General features: G+C 30.9%; 1 protein-coding gene and 1 long non-coding RNA gene across 3 annotated transcripts in view; both read right to left on the minus strand.

The window, feature by feature from the left end:
- Positions 1-603: 603 nt before the first annotated feature.
- On the minus strand, positions 604-1,214 carry LOC144842166 (uncharacterized). Its single transcript, XR_013612092.1, has 2 exons — positions 1,178-1,214; positions 604-862 (listed from the first exon to the last, which is right to left on the minus strand). It is a non-coding gene; the product is annotated as an uncharacterized LOC144842166 (long non-coding RNA).
- Positions 1,215-7,859: 6,645 nt separating this feature from the next.
- LOC144842618 (histone demethylase UTY-like) overlaps positions 7,860-20,952 on the minus strand; it is a 60,954-nt gene continuing 47,861 nt past the window's right edge. For both annotated transcript variants that reach the window (XM_078699076.1, XM_078699077.1), the window contains 11 exons: positions 20,551-20,763; positions 19,923-20,234; positions 18,554-18,618; positions 17,922-17,993; positions 17,061-17,209; positions 15,231-15,345; positions 13,782-13,926; positions 13,327-13,511; positions 13,016-13,142; positions 11,781-11,948; positions 7,860-10,909 (listed from right to left, as the gene is read on the minus strand). In XM_078699076.1, the coding sequence (XP_078555202.1) occupies positions 10,886-10,909; positions 11,781-11,948; positions 13,016-13,142; positions 13,327-13,511; positions 13,782-13,926; positions 15,231-15,345; positions 17,061-17,209; positions 17,922-17,993; positions 18,554-18,618; positions 19,923-20,234; positions 20,551-20,763 (1,575 nt within the window). In that variant the 3' untranslated portion in view covers positions 7,860-10,885. The remainder of the gene's footprint in view (positions 10,910-11,780; positions 11,949-13,015; positions 13,143-13,326; positions 13,512-13,781; positions 13,927-15,230; positions 15,346-17,060; positions 17,210-17,921; positions 17,994-18,553; positions 18,619-19,922; positions 20,235-20,550; positions 20,764-20,952) is intronic.

Raw genomic sequence — 20,952 nt, forward strand, 5'->3', positions numbered from 1 at the left:
TATAACAGGGTAGGGTGTTGATTTACCGGCCTATACATACCTATGCACTGGTAAGTATAGTTAAGGTCAACACACTTAGAGTTTGAAGAACATGGATTGCTTATACAGTCATTGACATCTGTAAAAGAAAAAATAAATAGATTAATGTAAGAGAGAATTTACTGTATAACTATCTGGTTAAAATAAACTAATAATAACTATGGCAGTACGCTAAACAATCAATAAGATATACATAAAACGATTATTAAATTGAGTTAAGAACAAAAGCAATATAATTTTATTATTCTTTTAATATTCTTGCAATTAACATTTCAATTATAACAATAATATTAAATAATTTATTTACGTAAAACAAACAATACCCAGAATTGAATGGGATAAAGCTTAAATACACTACAGTCTGTCAAATCAATGAAATAGTAATGTAGTCCATTAAAAACAATTATTATTAATACTAAGAATAATTGAATGTAACAAAATTAAATAAATGCAATTTACATACCTAATACAAATGTTAAATTGAATCCTGTGTTAACATTGACAAAGTCAGAATAGAAGTAAACCCAAACGTATCCACTATCAATTTCAATTGGCGCTGGTAGTTGCTGTCCTGAAAATTCATACAACTTGGAGTTCCAGTCAAATGTCAACCCTTCCCCAATGACAAGATAATCAAAATCATCTTCAATGCTCAGATGGTTGAAAAATAGCTTTGTTGCCTGTGCATCATCGGTGGCAATGATATAATAACATCGATGATTATTGGTGTAATTGTTGGGGTAGAATGGTGATGTGATTTCGCCCCTCGTTTCTCCATATTGGTAATATCCACAGTTAGCTGTAGGCCAATCTCCTGATTCCCCTGAAAATCAAGATCAAAGTTTGTATTTATTTATAATAATATCATGTCAACAAAATCTCTCAGTCTTGATACCTAAAATCTGGTTTTGTTTGTATTGTACAGTGAAAGTAATTATATATACTTAAAATATGAGTTGCCTGGAGCCTACTACACAATACAATAGTTAGTTTTTTTTGTAATTATAATTATGTTTAATTACAATGGTTGCAATTATGGAGAGTTGGACAGAATCAATTTATTTCCTTTCATCATAACATCATATATATGGATATAACCTACGAAATAAAAGATATGACAACAACAAAAACAACTCACCAATGTAAAACTCGCATAGTTTGCCATGGTAACCAAACTTGCATACACATAAAAAAGACGAATCATCTCCAAGACAATCACCCGAATTCTTGCAGGGGCAATTTGATACCTCTTGAGTGGCTAATGATCCAAATAAAATTATTTCTAATGCAATTCTTAATTATTTTAATGCAGGAAAAAAGCGATGGAAAAGAATTCACCTGCTATATAAGTACATGATAATTTACAAGAGTACATTTATATATTTGAAGATGAATTGCTTTGATTATAAAATAAAGCAAAACAAACTGTATGAAATTTTCTTATGTAACTTACCTTCACGTTTAGATCTTGTTTGTTTATTCTCAACTATTTTACTATTACGACCAGCTATTAGCTCCTAAAATAAAGAAGATATAATAATTGACAAGTTATAATAATAATAATAATAACACATTTTATATGCAAACAAATTACTACATTAATTGAAATAGATATTAAAAAGAGAGAAGGGGTTCACTACATTAGTTTACTGCCTCTCTGACGGTTTCAATACTTACAAGTAAAGAAATAAAAAGGTCTAACAGACCTCTACTTGTAGAGCTTCAACTTGCAACATAAAAAGTGAGTATTGCATACAAAACTAAACCTCATTCATTCAGCAGAACTTGCTGTATCAACATAGGCTCCTATGCCTATTATTACTGAGCTAAACCTCTGCTGAATGGAGTGAAGTTTAGAATTGCCAGACGCTGTATTTTAAGGGTATTTAATGTAAACAAAAGATCAGAGACGAATCACAAAAAAGCATGCTAAATTATTATTGTTTTTAAAGGCGCTTACTCAACCGTAACATACATTAATTCACTTAAACTATAGAGGGCGTTAACACTGAGAGAGAGCTAAGACAGCCGGCTGAGAGAAGTGAGTGAGAAGTTAGTACTTTATTGTACTAATTTAGTATTTCAAAGTAGTAATTCAGCAGGTATATTAACGGTCCGTGATCGTGGTCACAATATAAAAATAACTCGCATAATTTAAATATGCGTATTTTATTTGCGCATTTATAATTTAAAGATGTATTGTCCCTCAAAACATGAACAATAATACATAAATATAAAAATAAATACATTTAACCATGATTTACCCCATTTTCTGACAGACAAGTAGACTTATTGCTTGCTTTAAATTACAGTTTTTCATGTAAATAATTTTGTTTTCGATCTAAATGGTCAAATTGAATAACTATTATGATATATGCAACGCGGAATGCAACACATCCATAACAAATTTCAAGGGACAATATCTCTTTAAATTTCTTTATTATTTACAGATACTGAGTAGACTAGTCACGGACAAAACATACAATTTTTTCACAAGGCTCATGGGTTCAAATATTCATGTTAATATCTTTTAGTTTTAAAAATATTGGTTTTAGGAGTCATCAAATTGGTGAACCATCAAATTGATTAAAACCTCACCAAATATTATATTTTTTGGAATATAATGTGTTTCTTTGTGTAGTGTACTATTTATGAAAACATTATATGATCTGAACTTAAAAAATATAATGTAGTTTAGTAATGCAATGTTAACGCGATTATTAAAACATTTTTTTAACCCATTTTCAAAATCGGTCTAAATTTTTTTAAAAATGCAATTAAGGAGCCGCAATAGATCCTATTTTGTATAATTTTTACACTTAGGCCTACTGGTGGGGGTTGATTATAATTGATAGGGCTTGGTATTTAGGAGGAATAGCAATGATTATATTAATAGTAAATCAAATAAATGCAGACTTAGTAGTAGATCTTGTCCGTACCTATAGGCCTAACATACAGAAAAAATTGCTTACCTCATTAAAACTGGAATAACTGAGTGCATTCGCTATGATAATTAAAGACAAATTGAATAACAGCATAAGTACAAATTGTGACGACTCCATGTTCATGTGCTTCTTGTGATTCACACACGTTGAATGAAGCAAATGCAATCACAGACGTCTATTTATTATGCAATGATAATTTATTGGACTATTCCATTACCTATTGTTTTCTTTATCCCAATCGTCACTTTTATTTCGATTGAGTAATTGGTTGGATAATGCGGGTACTAATTTATTTTTGATTGGACAATCATTATTGCCCTGTTCCATTATTGGGTAAAATGATTGACAATTAATTGATAGCACATGCGAGAAAAAAAGTTCTTTTTGTAAGCCTAAAAAACTTTATGCCTAAACAACGTTTAATAAGGCTATATTAAGTAACTAAAATTAAATAATTATATAGAAATAGAACTACTATAGCACTCTTTCTAGAATTAGCAATTATGAAATAAATGTGATTGTAATACATTACAGTTATGCTCAATATTAATACTAAAGAAATGTTCATTGGATGTTACACGTAAGTTTACAAACGAATTAAAGCGTGTGGAATAATTGTTGTCAGATCAATTTTCAACATTAGGAATATAATTTCCGAAATCATTTAATTTACTTTGATTTGTTTGTGTTTACTGCATAAAATGTATTGTATATGTTTAAAGCATTTATGCTTATTTATTTATTATTATAAACCATGCTATCAAAAGTATTTTTACTGTAGAGCAAATTTAATTTTGATGAAACGTGTAATAACGTGTATGCATGTATCCTATTACTGATCTCTTTCAAAACAGTTTTTATGCAATGTTAGTTGTTTACATATTATTTCAATATTTGGAATAGAGTATATTTAAGGGCCTTATAATTAAATAAAACTTCTTGTCCTCATATTCAGAATTATATGCCAATTTACATGGTACCAACCCAGCCCATGTTTCCTCTTTTGTACTACACAGTGTATTCCGTTAGAAGCAATGGGCAGGGAACCCCACCCAGCCTATTGTTCTGTGACAGGACTACATGAATTCGCAGCTGTTTACTGCGCTTCTGCTGGTACAGTCTGAGACAATTGCCGTCCGCCCAATGTATTTTGTCGGTTTCTTTATAAACTGTTCGAGAACCACACCTAAAATTCCACATGGCTTGCGTCTATAGTTAAATACAATATTCAACAATAATCAATGAACTTTATAAAACTTTTCAAATTTCTTTTAAAATTTTTTAATTCATGTACTGAACTGTAATAAAAGTGAAATATAAAAATAAATATGGCCTTTAAATGTTATACAAACTCATAACATGAGAATACCAAGTAAAAGTCATCTAATAGGATAACCCAAAACTAATGCTGTTTTATTCAATTAAATGATGAACTGAACAAAATTAAAAAGAACCAATATCTCTTCCATGGTCGGAGATGTATCTAAGTTAAACAGGATTTATTGATTGTAAACATTTATTATTGTATAAAGATAAAATCAATGAAAAGTAAAGACTAAAATCAAATTTACAATAAAGATAAACAATATCGAAATGCAATATAATAGTTATTGACTTGTACCAAAAATTAGACCGAAACAAGTTTCGAAAACTCTAATTTAAAAGCAAAATATTCAAATCGTCTGTATGTTTAAATTTAACCATTTATTTTGTCTTTTTATAAATGGACCCATTATTTTGTTCGTTTTGTTTTCTACAGACAGTGATGAACTTAAAAAAAATATTCAAAGACTGATTTTATTAATTTTCATGTTTTTTTGCGGAATAATACGGTAAACCATGGACCTATAATTTATAGGTCCATGGGTAAACTACAATACAATATAGTGATCCAGATGAACCTTTCAATATATATATAATATACTGATCAATATACAATTACTTACTATGCACACAAAACAAAGTTATTGAAACTTATTTTAAATTAAATTCGTATAGTGTTTGCAAACTACATTTTGAATGTGTACTTCATGCTGATCCAAAAATATGTTAAAACAGAGGAATTGTTCAAATTTACAATTACTAGATGGTTCTCGAATACACAGTAATTTCAGCGTAAACAAACTGGTATGTCTACCACAGGACTACTATATTTCAAATAGATACGGTGATTTATGTAGTCAACTAAAATTAGCAATAGCACCCTGAGAATTACTTCCGAAAGAGAAACTTGTCACAAAATGATGTGAGAGATGGGGAAGAGGATTTGGGTGCAAAGAGGGAGAATTTTTAAATATATAAATTATTCTTTACGCATTTAGTAATATTAACAACATTGTTTTCATATTTTATAAATAATCATACAACTAAACACAGTAAAACATTTGTGATTTAATGCTTTGTTGAAACTGTCACTGTCATCGATTGAAATAGTAAAGTACATGTAACGATACACCACCACGACGTTTATATTTATTAATTAATACAAAATTAAAGCTGTCAGTAATAAAGTTTATTTGTTAATCTATATTATAAGTAAGAGGGTTTGTACGTTTGTGTGTTTGTTCGTTATACAAATTTGTGTTGCTCTGCGCGTAACCTTACACAATAATGTGATATCAAAATGACCGCAATTGTACCGGGAAAGTTCTAAACTATATTTGAACATCATCCGCCATCTAGGATCCAAGTAAGGGGCCAAAATGTGGCCAAAATGGCCCACTTTCGATGTTTGTTCGTTATACAATACATAGGGGTATCAAAATTATCGCAATTGTACCGGGAAGGTTTTAAACTACATTAAAAAAAATTGGTGGGACAGGGGGGTTGGGAGATAGGGTGTGGGAGTTGGGGTTCAGGGGATAATGGGAATTTTGCTTAGGCTAGGGGTAGTAGGCTATCAAATTGACCAGAATTGTGGTTGGAAAATGTCTTAACATACTTTACTTTACTTTAAAAAGTATTTTAATTATCCCTGGGAAAGGGCTGAGAGTTTGAGGTGGGGCTGTACATTTGAAAACTGGGTTGGGAGTAAAGGCTAACATAATTTGTACTGGAACCGTCTTAAAAACATCACCCAGTGTATCTGGGGTGTGTTTGGAGGGAGAGGAGGAGGAGCGAAAATACTGGCGTAATGAAGTAGCCTATATGATTGGAATTGTACTAGGAAACGTTACTATATTTGAACTGTCCAGTGGAGGAGTTAAGGTTTGTTGATTGTGGCTGGGATGGTGAGAGGAGAAAGAAGGCTGGGGGACCGCAGTATCAAAATTAGATATTTTAATTATACTATTCATTTACACAGTTTACAACGTACTTAAACCATTATTAGGCCTATCATGTATACTCCTCTCAATTTTAAGCTAAAGTTGAATTGAATTTGTCCATCACTGGGAAGAATTTGTTTTTAAAAAAGAGTGTGGGGTGTTATTGAAGAAGGTGGAGGTTGGTGAGTATAGAGAGATACTGGCGTCGGGTGTTATGTACTGAGAAGGCTTTAAACTAATTTTGAAACCCGCCCTGGGGCTGATATAATTGCTAGTGTGTTTACATATCTAACAGATTCATTCATCAACAATCAATACGTTTGAAAAAACGTGTAATCTATTAAATAGTATTTTTAAAGAAATTTCGTCTGTCTTCAACATTATAATGCTGTACTCGAGCTGTTTTCAGCTATTAAAAACAATTATCGTAGAAGAAGATAGGTAAATGCGAGTGTTTTTCAAGATGGACACTCCATTAGACAGTGTGACCACACTTACTTGGGGCAAATCGTTGAACCTAAATTCGTTTTAATTGTCAACTAATTAGCTAACTCATTGTAATACCATCGAGTAAACATTCTAGAAATAACGCGCGATTTACCGAATTTTGCCCTTACGTAAATTTATATATTATATTACAACAGCCAAAATAGGACAGTTATAATAAATAAAAAGGCTCTTTTAAAACAAACCCTTTTTTTTATTTCACTGGCTAATGTTAATGAATGTATATAGCGCTTTTAACAATCAGCAGCAATAACCATCATTTTCTTTTGAGCAATACACCAATAGTTGAATTCACTTTCTGTAAGTTCTAGATTATAGAAGGTAGGCAGTCATCTTTGCAACTGAGATATGACTTCCGGCTTGCTACTAAACATCGTCCTTTGTTTTTAATGCAAAAACAGAGTTTTTGTTTATATCGAGGCGTGTGCACATTCAAAGGATAAATGACCGGAAAATTATGTTGATCCACACCCAGGGATCCTATTGTGATAATAATTTTATTGTCTCGTCAATTTGTATTATTGTGAGGGTACCTAATGATCAGCTTCGGCTGGATGGACCACCCTCGTTAAATATTGTTAAATAAAATAAAAAATTAATTAAATGTACAACATGATTACTTTAGTACCAGTTAAGAAAACATGTTAAAGTAATTATTGTACAGAAATAGGTCTTTATTAGAAAAAATATGCCAAAGTAAAATAAACAAATATAATTGGTTTTAAGCAGTGTAAATGTATGTAAATAAATTGTATGTTGTTTTAAGATGGAAAAGATGATTGTAAAACAGTTCGTTCATAACTTAATATATTTGAAGGTTGTCTCTAGGAACTTTTGTATGAAATGTCATCATGTTCAAATGTACTTTTTCTGATGGTTTGTTCTAATCGAGATTTTGTTACATCATTTTTTTTTTAGTATTTTGTATATTAATATATAACTAATGTTTGTAACAGAATGTTGCCTTTACAGTACTGTTATTTTCAAATTGGAAAATGTGATTCCGTGTTTGTGCGTTAAATCTCACTCATTTATTACTGTATTCCACAATGTTCAATTTATCTTCTTTAATTATAATAATCATCAACGAATAACTTCAATCTAATATGCAAATTCATTATTTAATTATTACAAACCATCGTTGCTTAGTACAAATATGTCAGGATAATATTATTAACATCAAGAAATCATTAAGGAAAAGAGACACTATGTGAAGTCGGTAATAAATATGTATTTATAAATAAAGTGTTAAGACTAAACATTGACTGAATTGACAACATTGTTTTATGTCATCATTTACTAGTATCGTTCATAGTGCAGATATAAACAGATCAACAGAACAAAATAAATACACTATTGTAGCAATAAACACTATCTCATATAAACAAATCATTACAACTTTTTTTACTACAGAAAAAAAACTTAAATATTATAAGAAAGAAAAATTCACATGGAATGGATTTCACATCACAACTGAGAATAAAATAAAACATTTACACAAGAAATAAGTTGAGTAGATATGTAAATTTTGAATTACATCATTTAACATTAAAACTAAAATATTTGTGATTGCCTGTAAAACAAGCGAGTCCACTATAGACTCCACGTGGATATAAAAAAACAAAATTTTCTTTTATTTTGTACTTTTTTTTACAAATGTATAAAGAAATCAGACAACTATCTGGTAAACACAATGATCTATGCTTGGTCACAAACGATATGGTATATACATACACTAATGGCGGACCTTACTGTATATGGCGTTTACCTATCTATACAAAAAACGCTAGCATAGAAACTATTCAATTCGCTGTGTTTATTAGTACTTTTAGATATCACCTCAATAATACTGACGACTAGAAGACGTCTCTTTCAATTCTTCCGTCAACAACAAATCAATACAATGCAAAACCAAAAATTATTCTAAAATGAATAATGGGTTTCAATTTTTTTTCCAATACATTTTCAATATAATAAACATGCTCTCATTTGACTGACATTTTTGAAGACTTAAGGAGCAAAATCACAACTGTACACATGTAATGTACTTGAATGCATTATAATGAGAAAAAAAACCACTATTAGTCCAAAGTAAATAAGAATAACCATGAAAACGCTTTTTAAAGCATGCCCCACAAGCCTTCATTGACATGCTTTCATATAAATAAACTAGTGAGGTGGTAAAATTAGGTTGTACATCAGGTTGTACATCCCTATTAAGCAATTATACATTATATCTAATAATCCACTGTCTTATAGACTAACTGTAAATTAGGTTCATTTGCTTTGTTTGTCTGAGACAAATGTAAAAGGAAATGTTTTATTTTTTGCACTTTTCTGCATCAATCACAACTGAGCCACAAATTTATCTTACATTATTACTATAATAAATTCTAAAAATAAACAATGAAAACAAGAAGAATAGGTCACATTGTTACTAACAATGTACATGATATGCAACAACACCCTTTACATATTTATATAGATGAAAACCTTGCAGCATTATGTATCACAAACACAAGAACCTGGTTTGCATAGTTGAACGTAAACATTATTCACACATTACTACTCCAGCAATCAACCAGGTTGAATATCCACATTCCGTTCATGTGAACGCTATGCTAACCCAGATGGTAACCACATACATACGAAATAAGTCTTCACCAATTGTAAATGTATAATTGCATTCTTTCAAATAAAATAATCATTATATATTTGATATTTACGTAAGACCATGAGATGTGTACTGTAAACCATCTATCAATCAATTGACACACAACCCATGTCCTTATTAGGGCTTATTCAGATTTACATCAAATATAAACAAGAAATCAAATATAAATTTGAAATGTATAAGAAATGTACAATGATAAAATCTGACCTCTAGCCAATGGTAGAGAAATCAGAAGAAAAATTAAGTTAAAAAAACAATTTAGTTTTTAATGGTTACTGTTCAAAATAATCAAACAAGGGTCGGTAAAAATCTATGTAATTTTCACATCAGAAGAACAGAAACCCACTAACTATATTTGATAAACATTATTAATTTCCATATTAATTTTGTCGATGCACCCGTAAAGAAACCATTGCTAACCCGGTAGGTCAAATTTGTTAAATTAAAGAAAAAGAATAAAAACCCCTTGAATCTATCCAATTATTTAGAGGAAAAAAAATCTGTACATTTTGATCAATTTTAATTTTGATTCAACCTTCCAATCTTAATAACAAAACTAACATAAACCTTCTAAAATATTCATTAGATTAATATATTTACAGGTGTATGTGAATGACATTAATAATTTGGCATTTAGTTGTAAGACAATTGATATTAGTAATTCAAAAGGACAAAAGAAATGTTCCTCTAAAACCTGCAAATTAGATCAATCATCTGGAACTTTTGGTCATTAACAAGCTAGTAGGATATATGCATCAATGTTTTTGATTCAGTACCTAGCAAATAAACGCTGCTAATGTCTTTGGGCATGTTCAGATCAATGGAGGTAGGTTTTCATATCATAAAGTAAGGTCACACTGTTTGCAAATTGATTGTTTGGAGGTCAAAGTCATGTCATTTCTTATTTCAGACCTAAGGAGATGTACACTGCATATGATACAAAACTATACCTCTGTAGGTCTGAACAGGCCCTTAGATGATTTGGCCTAAGTGCCATTTCATTCTGATATGAAAGTATTCTTTTGGTTATGTCTAGATTGTCTTGTATTTAACCATTAGCAGATATGCAAGATCTGTGCCATTTCATTCTGATATGAAAGTATTCTTTTTATTATGTCTAGAATATATTTATTAATACCAATATATTTAGACAATTTAGCTTGAGTCCTGGCGAGAGAGTGTTTTTAGTATCATTGTCCATTAATATAAATAACCACATTGTCTTTGTATTTAATCATTAGCAGATATGTAGGTTCTGTGTTAACTCTTACCAGGTAGGAACACTAGTCAATGCAGGCTATTATCTGTCATGTCTTGGAAAATTCAAGGCACATGGTTGAGTAGCTCAATACTTCTTGCTTGTCTAATTGGTTTGCTAGGGTTTCAGGTAGGTAAATGTTTTAGATGTTACAAGCTGGTTAGCTTACATATTCTTCAATTTCTCTTACAGTTGGTCATGATTTGTGTTTAATCATGGGCTGCAAACAAAAACAGAACCTAATATTAAACACATATTTTGGCAGTTTATATTGCATCAATACATACATTTAATACCACTTTGAAATTGATAAAATAAACTTTAGTTAGTGAAAATCCTCCACTTCATCATCTGTTTGCCTTCTCTTGACATAGCAATTATGTGTTACCACATTTATATAACGTCCTCCATGGAGCATCGCCCCTACCCCCTCTAATAAATGCCCAGGGCATTTTTTTCCTCCCCCACATACATATACACACGATATTGTACATAACACATAACACACTTTTATTTGTAGTAGAATTTATTTTATCTACAATTTATCAAGCATTTTGATATAATTGTTACTGTATTTTATCACTTATTATTTGTCATATTTTTTCATATCTGAATGCATTTATTTGATTATACATGTTATCACCCATAAACATAAACACCACCCTTGAATGACCACCTCTAAAAACCCTCCTGAACAATAAACGCCTCGGTTGTTTATTCACATAAATACGGTATGTTAGTTTATACTGTATGTGTTATAATAATATATTATGGTAGTATGCGTATTTGCTCAAAGAAAACACATTTCATTATGCATAATCAGTACAGCAAATGTTTCATTGCTGCTCTCAATTGATATATATATACATACACATACTTTTAATCAATGAGAGTAAAAAGATTTGGTCTTGTATAAAAATTTCTAATATAACAGTATGTAGAATTGTGGAAAGGGATGTGAATGGAATGGAATACATAATTGTCACATACAATTTAAAGTTGTATTGTTCCCAAAATCAGACTTTCAATAGGCCATTTCACATACATAAATGATGTTTTCTATATAATAAGTATTAAAGATGTAAACAAACCTGTTGGAGTGTAAATCCATCATAGACCAGCATGAGATCTTCCATGGTGTATTGCTTAAGGATAACAAATCCCTCTAGATTACGGTGTGCACGTCTTGCACAATCCTCACAGTTTACTTCATATTTCTTGTCCCTTTCAGTTGTAAATAAGATGTTGAATACTTCTTCCTATAACAATAAAAATAAATATGTTAAAAAAACAAATTCAACTTATAAACATAAATTTTTTGTATAATAAAACTTATGTGAAGTGAACAACTTTATTAAAACAAGTCTGATTTGATTAATACAATAGACAATACATCTTTAAATGTGACCCAATCTGGCAAAACCCCTACTTTTGTTTGAAATTTTCATTTTTGTATTTGTGTAATTATTCGAATCATAAGCTTTGCAATGTTGTTTATTTCGTAAAAATTGAGTAAATATTTAAAAAATTATTAAATGTTATACAACAACTTTTTTATTTCTGCGCGTAGAGCATATAACATCTAGCGTGTTGACCAATAATGTTTTTTATTGCGATGATGCGCCATAGCAACACACACAGTTCGCTGTTCCAGAAACTTCAAAGAGAATTCAGAATTTTCTGAAATTATGTCATAGTAAATCAAAGTTTTCATTGGTTCCTTCTTTAAACTCCGCCCTAAAACTTCCATATTTGGAATGTCAAATTGATGAGCTTTATTTTGATGTGTGAACTTTCAATATTGTGCAGAAAATTGGTGATCAAAATGTCATAAAATTCAGCCACTTTCAACGGAATTTTAACGTAATAAATTGTTAGGCTTGATGAAAATATATGTTTTTAAAACTCTCTTTTTCATATTTTTAATTACATTTTGGGAGTTTAAATCAGGTAGACGTATCTTAAATAGTGAAATATTTTGAAAATGCAAAAACATGTAATCTGCCAGGGTAGTCGATTTGGATGTATTTTGGCTGATTACATGAAATCCAGACAAAGAGAGGGTTTTGCCAGATCGGGTCACAAATAATATATATCTTTTTTCTGTGCGCAATATTCTAATGTATGATGTGCACGTGGTTGGTCGTGCGGATAAAGTTCAAATCTAGTTATGAATATATTTATGTCTTATTTTAGTTTTGGACCACATTTTCTTCTTATCGGAATTCTGTATCCCTGTAATATATTGTATTGTGGTACACATCAAGTAAATTTATTTACTGTATAATTTGAGCATGAATTTAAATACAATTGACAGTAAGTTTACCTCGCAATTAACACAATAATGTGCTGCTTCGTTCTTTGAGCGTCCATGCCAATGTACTTTGATACCTTCATCTTTTAGGTTGTCAAGCAATAGCTGACATTTTCTTAAGGATCTCATCAGAACATCACTGCAAATAAACACAAACGATCATTCAAATTAACTAATTTAAATTTTTCTCATTTTCTCAAATGTAACCTCTCTACTTGCACGCTTTACTCATTTGTATTTGCCAAATCATATTTGTCAATCAGTGAAGGCACATTCCAGATATTAAGAATCTAAACGTTTAGGAACATGAAAGTAATACTTACTTGACCATCTCAAAATATTCAGGATCAGACACTTTTACATTTCTTGCCATGTTCCAGGAAAGGTGCATGAGTGGTACAATTGATTTGTAGTTTTGAAGTTTATTCCACTCGTAGCGTTCCATAGCAAGTTTAAACTGATAGGCCTTCAATGGGCCTACATTCCATGCTATGTTATTGCACCAACCCTAGAAAGAAGAAAGAAATCACTCTTATTATGTGAAGTCTAAATTACACAACAACTGCAATTTATATTATAGTTATTTAACTTGTATAGTTTTACATTACCAATGTTGTATTCATTTCAAGGAATTTTGAATTGATTTTAGGACAGAATAGACACCTACCTTCCTACCTACACAACAATAGAATCTACAGGACCATTATATAAATGGTTTAATCCATATACAATTCATGATGTTATATTGACTGAATGTCAAAAAGACATTATAACCTACCACAGCTTGAACCCAGTGAACAGCTCCAGCATTCACCCAGACCAAGTCACCAGGCCGCTGCACAAACCTATACACAGGTACATTTTCCTCATACAGATCTTCCAGTACTGGCCACCATGAACCAGTCAAAAAGTTAATGCCATTTCTAAAATAAAACAACATATCTTTAATGTTGCAAACTAGCCTCAAGTCTACAATAAAATAAATTTATAATGCACTATCCAACTTTTTCTCATTTTAATAATACCCATGTATATGGTTGTAATTACAATTTTTGATTTTTGTTTTGTTCAGTTTAGTATTTTTTCATGTCAGTTTCAAATGTATTTTCATTTTACTTATTATGGACAAGTCAGTATCAGTAGTAATAGTATACAAATAATGAATGTTTATGAGTGTAATGGTACAAATAATGGCATAAGGTGAATGATGAAAGGTTATATTTGAATGAGACGAAGCCGAGTTGAAATATAACCTTTCATCATTCACCAAATGTCATTATTTGTACCATTACACGAATATAATACATTCATTATTTGTTTTAAATAACATCTAAATATATTCCTGTCATTTTAATCAGATTGAATAAAAGGTAGGCCTACATTTCATTTGATTCACATTGAAATTTTTACACATATTTACATTGCAAAACAATATATATTTTGTTTTTATAATATAGTAAATTTTATATTTATTTGGATTTTATAATCCTACTGTAGTAGTTAATTATGTCAACAAACTCCCAAACATTCCTAGGCCTAGCTATGCTATACAGCGCCTAGGCCCCTAGCTAGACCTAGCCCTAGAGAGCTAGGCTAGAAAAAGGCAGCGATACCATTACGAAACTTTGCCAGGCCATTGAAACTGATCTAGGCTAATTGTAGATTTGTTCCAATTAATTATTCAAAATCATACATATGATCTAAAGCTAAGTTAAATTTAAAAATCGCAAAACGAGAGTTCAATGTGTCAATATTTGTTATTGTTAACAAAATAGGCGGAGTTGTTAGATTTTACGTTCAGAGAATCGCAGTAATTGTCGTAAATTTGTTTTTCATCCACGAAACCATTTTTTTTTCATACACTAAAAATAGAGACAGAAAGTACTATTGAAAGACTGTTCAATAGTGCATACAATTGCACACCATCAAATGACAGGTGTTATATAATAATCAATATTGCTCACAAACAAAGTAAGTTTTTCAAACCATTTACAATGCCCATCATATCTAATTAGAATACCATAGATAACTTCCAATATACACACAAATCATCTAGGTAGTCCCACGGATCCAACTGCTAGATCTGTCAGGCATATGTTCTATTCCTCTTATGGGTCATCTTTTAAACAAACACCAATTTATTTGTTTACTTTTATAATTTATTTATTTTCTAATAATAATAATGATATTAAATATTATAATTTATAAATCATTTTTGATGAATTACCTTTCACACAAGCTGTGAATAACTCCCCAGTAAGGCTCAGGAACGGCAAACCATTCGCAGTCACCAGGTCCAATATTAATATTTACAGAACAAAAGTTGTTATTTTCTTGATGACCTAAAGTACATAAATAAAGCAATAATAGATAATAATACACTAACTTTGTCTATAATAAATTCAATGTCAATAAAATTAACTTAAAGAAAAATAATGTTGATGTTAGAAAGAGGAGGTGAAGGATTTGTAATTATTTATTTAAATTATTATTAGAAATAAAAGGTTTCTATAATACCATGGAAGAATTACAATTACTTCCTTCTACAAAGGTTTTTTTTTGTATTATTAAAAGAAGGAAGTATTTAAAAATGGTCAACAATGCACTAAAACATAGGAACAATGTATTTGTAATTCTACACTACTATAAACAATACATAAAAAAGCACATGATAAACAATAGTGAGTGAGTGGCCGAGCGGTTAAGACAGTGGAACCGTAATTACGTAGCCATAACATCGGCACAGGTTCGAGGCTCACTCACTCCATGGTTCTGGTGGTTGAACGAGTCTTCTCGGATAAGGACTATAAACCGTAGGTCCAGTGTACACAACTAGCTCGTGTGCACTTTAAAGAACCTAGTACATCTTTCGAGACGAGTAGGGGGTTACCCCGGTGTATTAGTACATCACAGCCACTGATCACCAACTGGGCCCTCTGGGAGACCAGTCTTTGACTGAAGAGGTTACCCAGTATAAATATATATTTCAATTCAATTCAATAAATCATGACCAACAAATAATGTTAATTGTTTCAAACAGACAAAGAGCTGATGGTTCTGAGCTGAGAATGTTTTGTTATGCTGTGTTTTACATTAGGACAAGTTTAGGCATCGCAAATTGATTGAATTTGATTAAAAATCTCCAATTCCGTGCTATTTCACTAATTTTCCTTGATCAAAGGCAATTTTGAACAAATTGGAAATCAAATGTATCCTTTTTCCCCCTTAGGAATTTAAAATCTTATCCAAATACGTACTACAGTCGAATCCGCCTAAGTCAAATCTAATGGGACTGGTATAAAAATTAGAGTTATGCGAACTTACAGATTTGTTAAAAAAAATGCTAGGCCTAGGCTAGATTCACTCACTAGCCTCGCTACGACTAAACCTTATTAGGCTTACTTCACAAATAGTACATATCGCATCACAATCGCGGCCAACACGATGAGCCTTCTTGAATTGAGTTTGTTGCTTAGCTAGCTAGGCCTAATAAATGTCTAAGCCTCCTTTATCAGCAATGGCAAACTGTATTTTCTTTATGGTTTAAGCCATAACAATAATAAGAAATAAGTATATAAAAGTATAATAAATACATTTTGGTTCTTATTCGAAATTGGTATCCAATTGTTTATTGCCATCTGTCTAGCATTTTTAGCATGTTGTTGCCGCGTGATTTGTGACTTCGACTTATACAATGTAAATCACTAAAGAATGCATGTGTTCGGACACAACAAAATATTAGTAATAATAATTTGCAAAGTGCAAGCATCGGTCTAAAAAATACGCTCACTGCGCTACTGACAACAAAGAACATGAAAAAAAGTTACATATCTTAAAGACTACATACATTACAAATGTTGACTTAGACGAATTTCGACTTAGAAAAATTTGACTTACAAATAAGAATTACACAGCCATGTATAGGAAAGAATTAGGACTTTCATAAAAATTTAACTTAGGCGGAGTCGACTATATGTTATATTTAGGATGTTTTACAGAGTTTTCTTTAAAATTTGGATTCTTTGTTGGATTTAAAAAAAAATTGCAATCAACTAACCTGGTGTTCTACTTCCCGGAACCTTCATGTACAGCTGGACAGTGTTCATACCTAGAATCTGGTAGCCTACATGAGATAACATGTTAGCAGCTGACACTATCCGGGTGAACACGGGTAGTTTAGACAACTCATGTAATTGCTTCTTCCACCTGTACAACACACAATTTATTAAGCATTAAATAATGACACCAAGTCACTTGCCAAGTTCTTTATGATTCGTGTACAGTAACTGTTTCATGACTGCACTTAACTTTGAATTCATTTTGATGTGCGTAACATTCTTAACATAAAACTCAAATTTTACAAACACAAAACAAATATCAGGATTATGCAAATAAATATTTTAAATAATGGAAATAAGTTTGCCGTCTCGGTACTTTATTGTGTTTTTATCCTATGATTTTATGTCAGAATAAAGAAATAAAATAAATAAATAAATAATTAAATATAATCATGGCCTAATTCTTTGAAATTTCGATTGATCCTTGAATTTATGAATAAAAAAATTAAAAGCATTCAAAAGCATAAGCTATACATCATTGAGCAGTTAATACTCTATTAGAAAGTGTAGGACAACACCCATTATGGATTGTACCATTTTTAGAGTGGTGGGTTGTTTACTTGTTTTTTTTTATCAATCTCTACAAGAGACCAAAATTACATGGTTACTTCCTATTATATACCTTTGAATTTTACTTTATGTAATCTACCTTATATTGTAGAGATTGATAAAAAAACACAAGCCAACACCTAACATTGTTATTCAGCCACCACTCTAACAGTCCATTATGGGTGGTTCCCACGTTATTGTCTGATTTCCGTATTAGTTTATGCAGTCTGAAATTTTAAAGGAATACATACTTCTTTTCATCTGAAAGATCTACATTTGTGCCAAACTTGAGCATTTTGAATTCCCTCTCAGTAGTTCTTTTCCTAAGAAAACAAAGATAGTAATATGAAATTATGACGACAACATTCTATCTCTGTTCAGTAGTGTGCATACTGTATTGGCCATCTTTTGCATACAAAGCCTGCACATTATATTTACTGGGTGGAGTTGAAAACAGTCATGTTGACAAACGACCAAGTGCACAGTAAAGGAAATATGTATATGTAATTAAGCATTCATTTGAAATATTCTTATTCTTTATTGCCATGCAACAAAAATAAGCAACCACAGTGGCAGGAAACACAAAGGAATTAAATCTCTAAATCTAAAAGATTCAGTGTTACCCTCTTACTGAGTAGCACATTAAGATAAGATATAACATTTCAATAAACAATAAAAAAATTGTTTTATAAAAACTTGCAGCACTTAAAAGAACAACAATGCATAAACTTTACTCAGAGAAGAAATTCATATTAAGTTAAAACAAAAATGTTTTGAAGATTATAAAGGAGTCTGCATCATGAATTTCTTCATGGTCCTGTTTGCTCTGTATATGATCGATGAATATTTGTTAAACTGAAGTATAGAATATATATGTATGTACCTTTTATTTGAACTTTGGTCAAAATCTGGGTTGTGATAATCTTGCGAATTTCTCTCTGCTTCTTCCTATAAATAGGGTAAAAATACAGGCTTCAAATTATTTTACACATTCTCATTATAGATTTTGGGTAACATATAGAAGAACATATTTAACACAGTACAGTTGTACTACTATATCAATTGTACGTTAATAATAGATTCAAAAGTCATTATTTATTCATTCTGAATTTTAGAAGGATATAACACCACAAGAATACAAAAGCAACTACTGTGGTCTTTTCAATAGAGGGCACTGCACCACATCAAGCAATGCTACTCCTTCCCAGCAATAACTAACGACTAGTCATTACCAGAAGAGGATCTAATGTGAATAGATCAAAACGTTGCACGTACATAATTTACTGGTTTATCTTTAAATATGTATATATCTACATTATATAAAACCAGACAACATTTTCGAAGATTAACCAATTTAAAATCTATAACATGATTTTTAGTTCATATCTATATAAGGATTCTTTATAAGATGTTTTTAAAGGCTAAAGATAATTTTGAACATTATTAGGAAACTTATAACATTATATAAATGAGAGTTTACTACTATATGTATAAAACCAACTGTAACTAGATTTAATTCGTCACTATGACGAAAATATAGGTTATATGCATTGAGTTAAATAAAGACAATTGATTTTTAAAATAATTATATATTGTTTGATCGACTTTGTCAGAATCTTTAATTATTTATAATATATGAAGATAGGATCTTGCTAACGCAAATACAATAGCCGGTATCACAATCCGATCAAAGATCCCTTCGCGTATAATGTCATAAACCACCCTTGTTACATAATAATAAAGACATAAGTTACTTTTTTACTTTTTCATTATAAATCATGGGTATATTAATCTATACACTAAGAAATAAAATTGAACAAACAATACGGACATAAAAACAAATCTTATTTCATTTTTGACAATTTTGAAAAAATAAGCGCGCGTACGCATGCGTTATATACGGTACGCACGTATTTGTATTGCCATATGATGAAATATGACTATAATACATGGTCGTGAAGATATGATTACAAACATGATTTTGTTAAATCGTGCCTAGACCGCGTAATTTTTTATTGCGCACCATGATAAGATAACTACATTCCTGGCCATAAGGAATATACTTTGAAAAATTGACATAGCTAGATGAAATGGATCAAGATAATTGACGGACAAAATAGTGCTAAGGAAAGAATAAATAAATAAATAAATAAAGATTCTGACAGAATCAATAAGGTTATAATGCATGTTAATGCATATTACCTAATTAAGAAGGGAAAATATGCATTGATCAACAGTACATTATGACATACCCTGAGTGACTCCTGGAATGAAGATGCCTGGTACTGAGCATATTTTGCAATCGTTGTAAACGATCGATTGCTATTACACTTCCAGACCTTCTTCAGTCCAGCCATATCCCAGTTTTCATCTGGTGGCTGCTGGCGCTGTGTACGTACTTCCACGGTATGCTCACTGTTAGCCTCAACCAGTGTCTTGGTAGAGAATAGGCCGAGGTCTAACTTTAAGGCTGCAGCCAAACCTCTGATTACTGTGATAGGCTGGTTAGGTTGTAGGCAATGGTGAGCCAGTGCTTCTGAATATGCATCATGCTTTGATTCAATCTGAAATATGCATTATTATACAAATGATATAGTACGTATACAGAATTCCTTTTCCTGTAAATAGGACAGTATGCTCTGCTACAAAAAATACATTCTTTTTTAGTGGTACTACAATCACCTAAATAAAATTTATGAGTGCCAGAATGCAATGGAAATGCACAAATAGTTCTTTTACTGTTTTAGGTAATTTGAAGCAAAGTCATTGATCACTCATCTTCTGTCAACACTGTAAATTATAGTAATGAGATGAGTCATTTGGGAGGGGAAATTAAACATTATGAGAAAGCGAAAAAAAAAAACAACCAAATATACTTACAAAAACACTAGGTGTTGGTGGATTAAGTTGATCTTTGGGTAAAGGAGGATACGGATTTGGTGGTGGGGTTGGTGGTGGTAGCTTATCAAGATAATAATTGGAACATCGAATGCCATTCTTATTGCGACAAGATTCTATTATAGCTGCAGCACAGCTGTAGACTTTATTTGATGAATGCGAGTTGTCAATACTTGGATTACTTGTCTTGATGACCTAATATAGAACACTCATGGATTACTTTCTTAGTTTAATATTTGAATACAAGACAAAATAATCAATTAGACTAAAGTGATAAGTTAGTGCTTATGGAGACATAATCTTAAAGAAGTAATTTAAAAATGTTAAATAAAACCACACACACACACACACACACGTTGAAACCTAAGCCTACGGTTTTTTTTT

This window comes from Antedon bifida, chromosome 5 (assembly GCF_963402885.1).
Source record: "Antedon bifida chromosome 5, ecAntBifi1.1, whole genome shotgun sequence".
NCBI lineage: Eukaryota > Metazoa > Echinodermata > Crinoidea > Comatulida > Antedonidae > Antedon > Antedon bifida.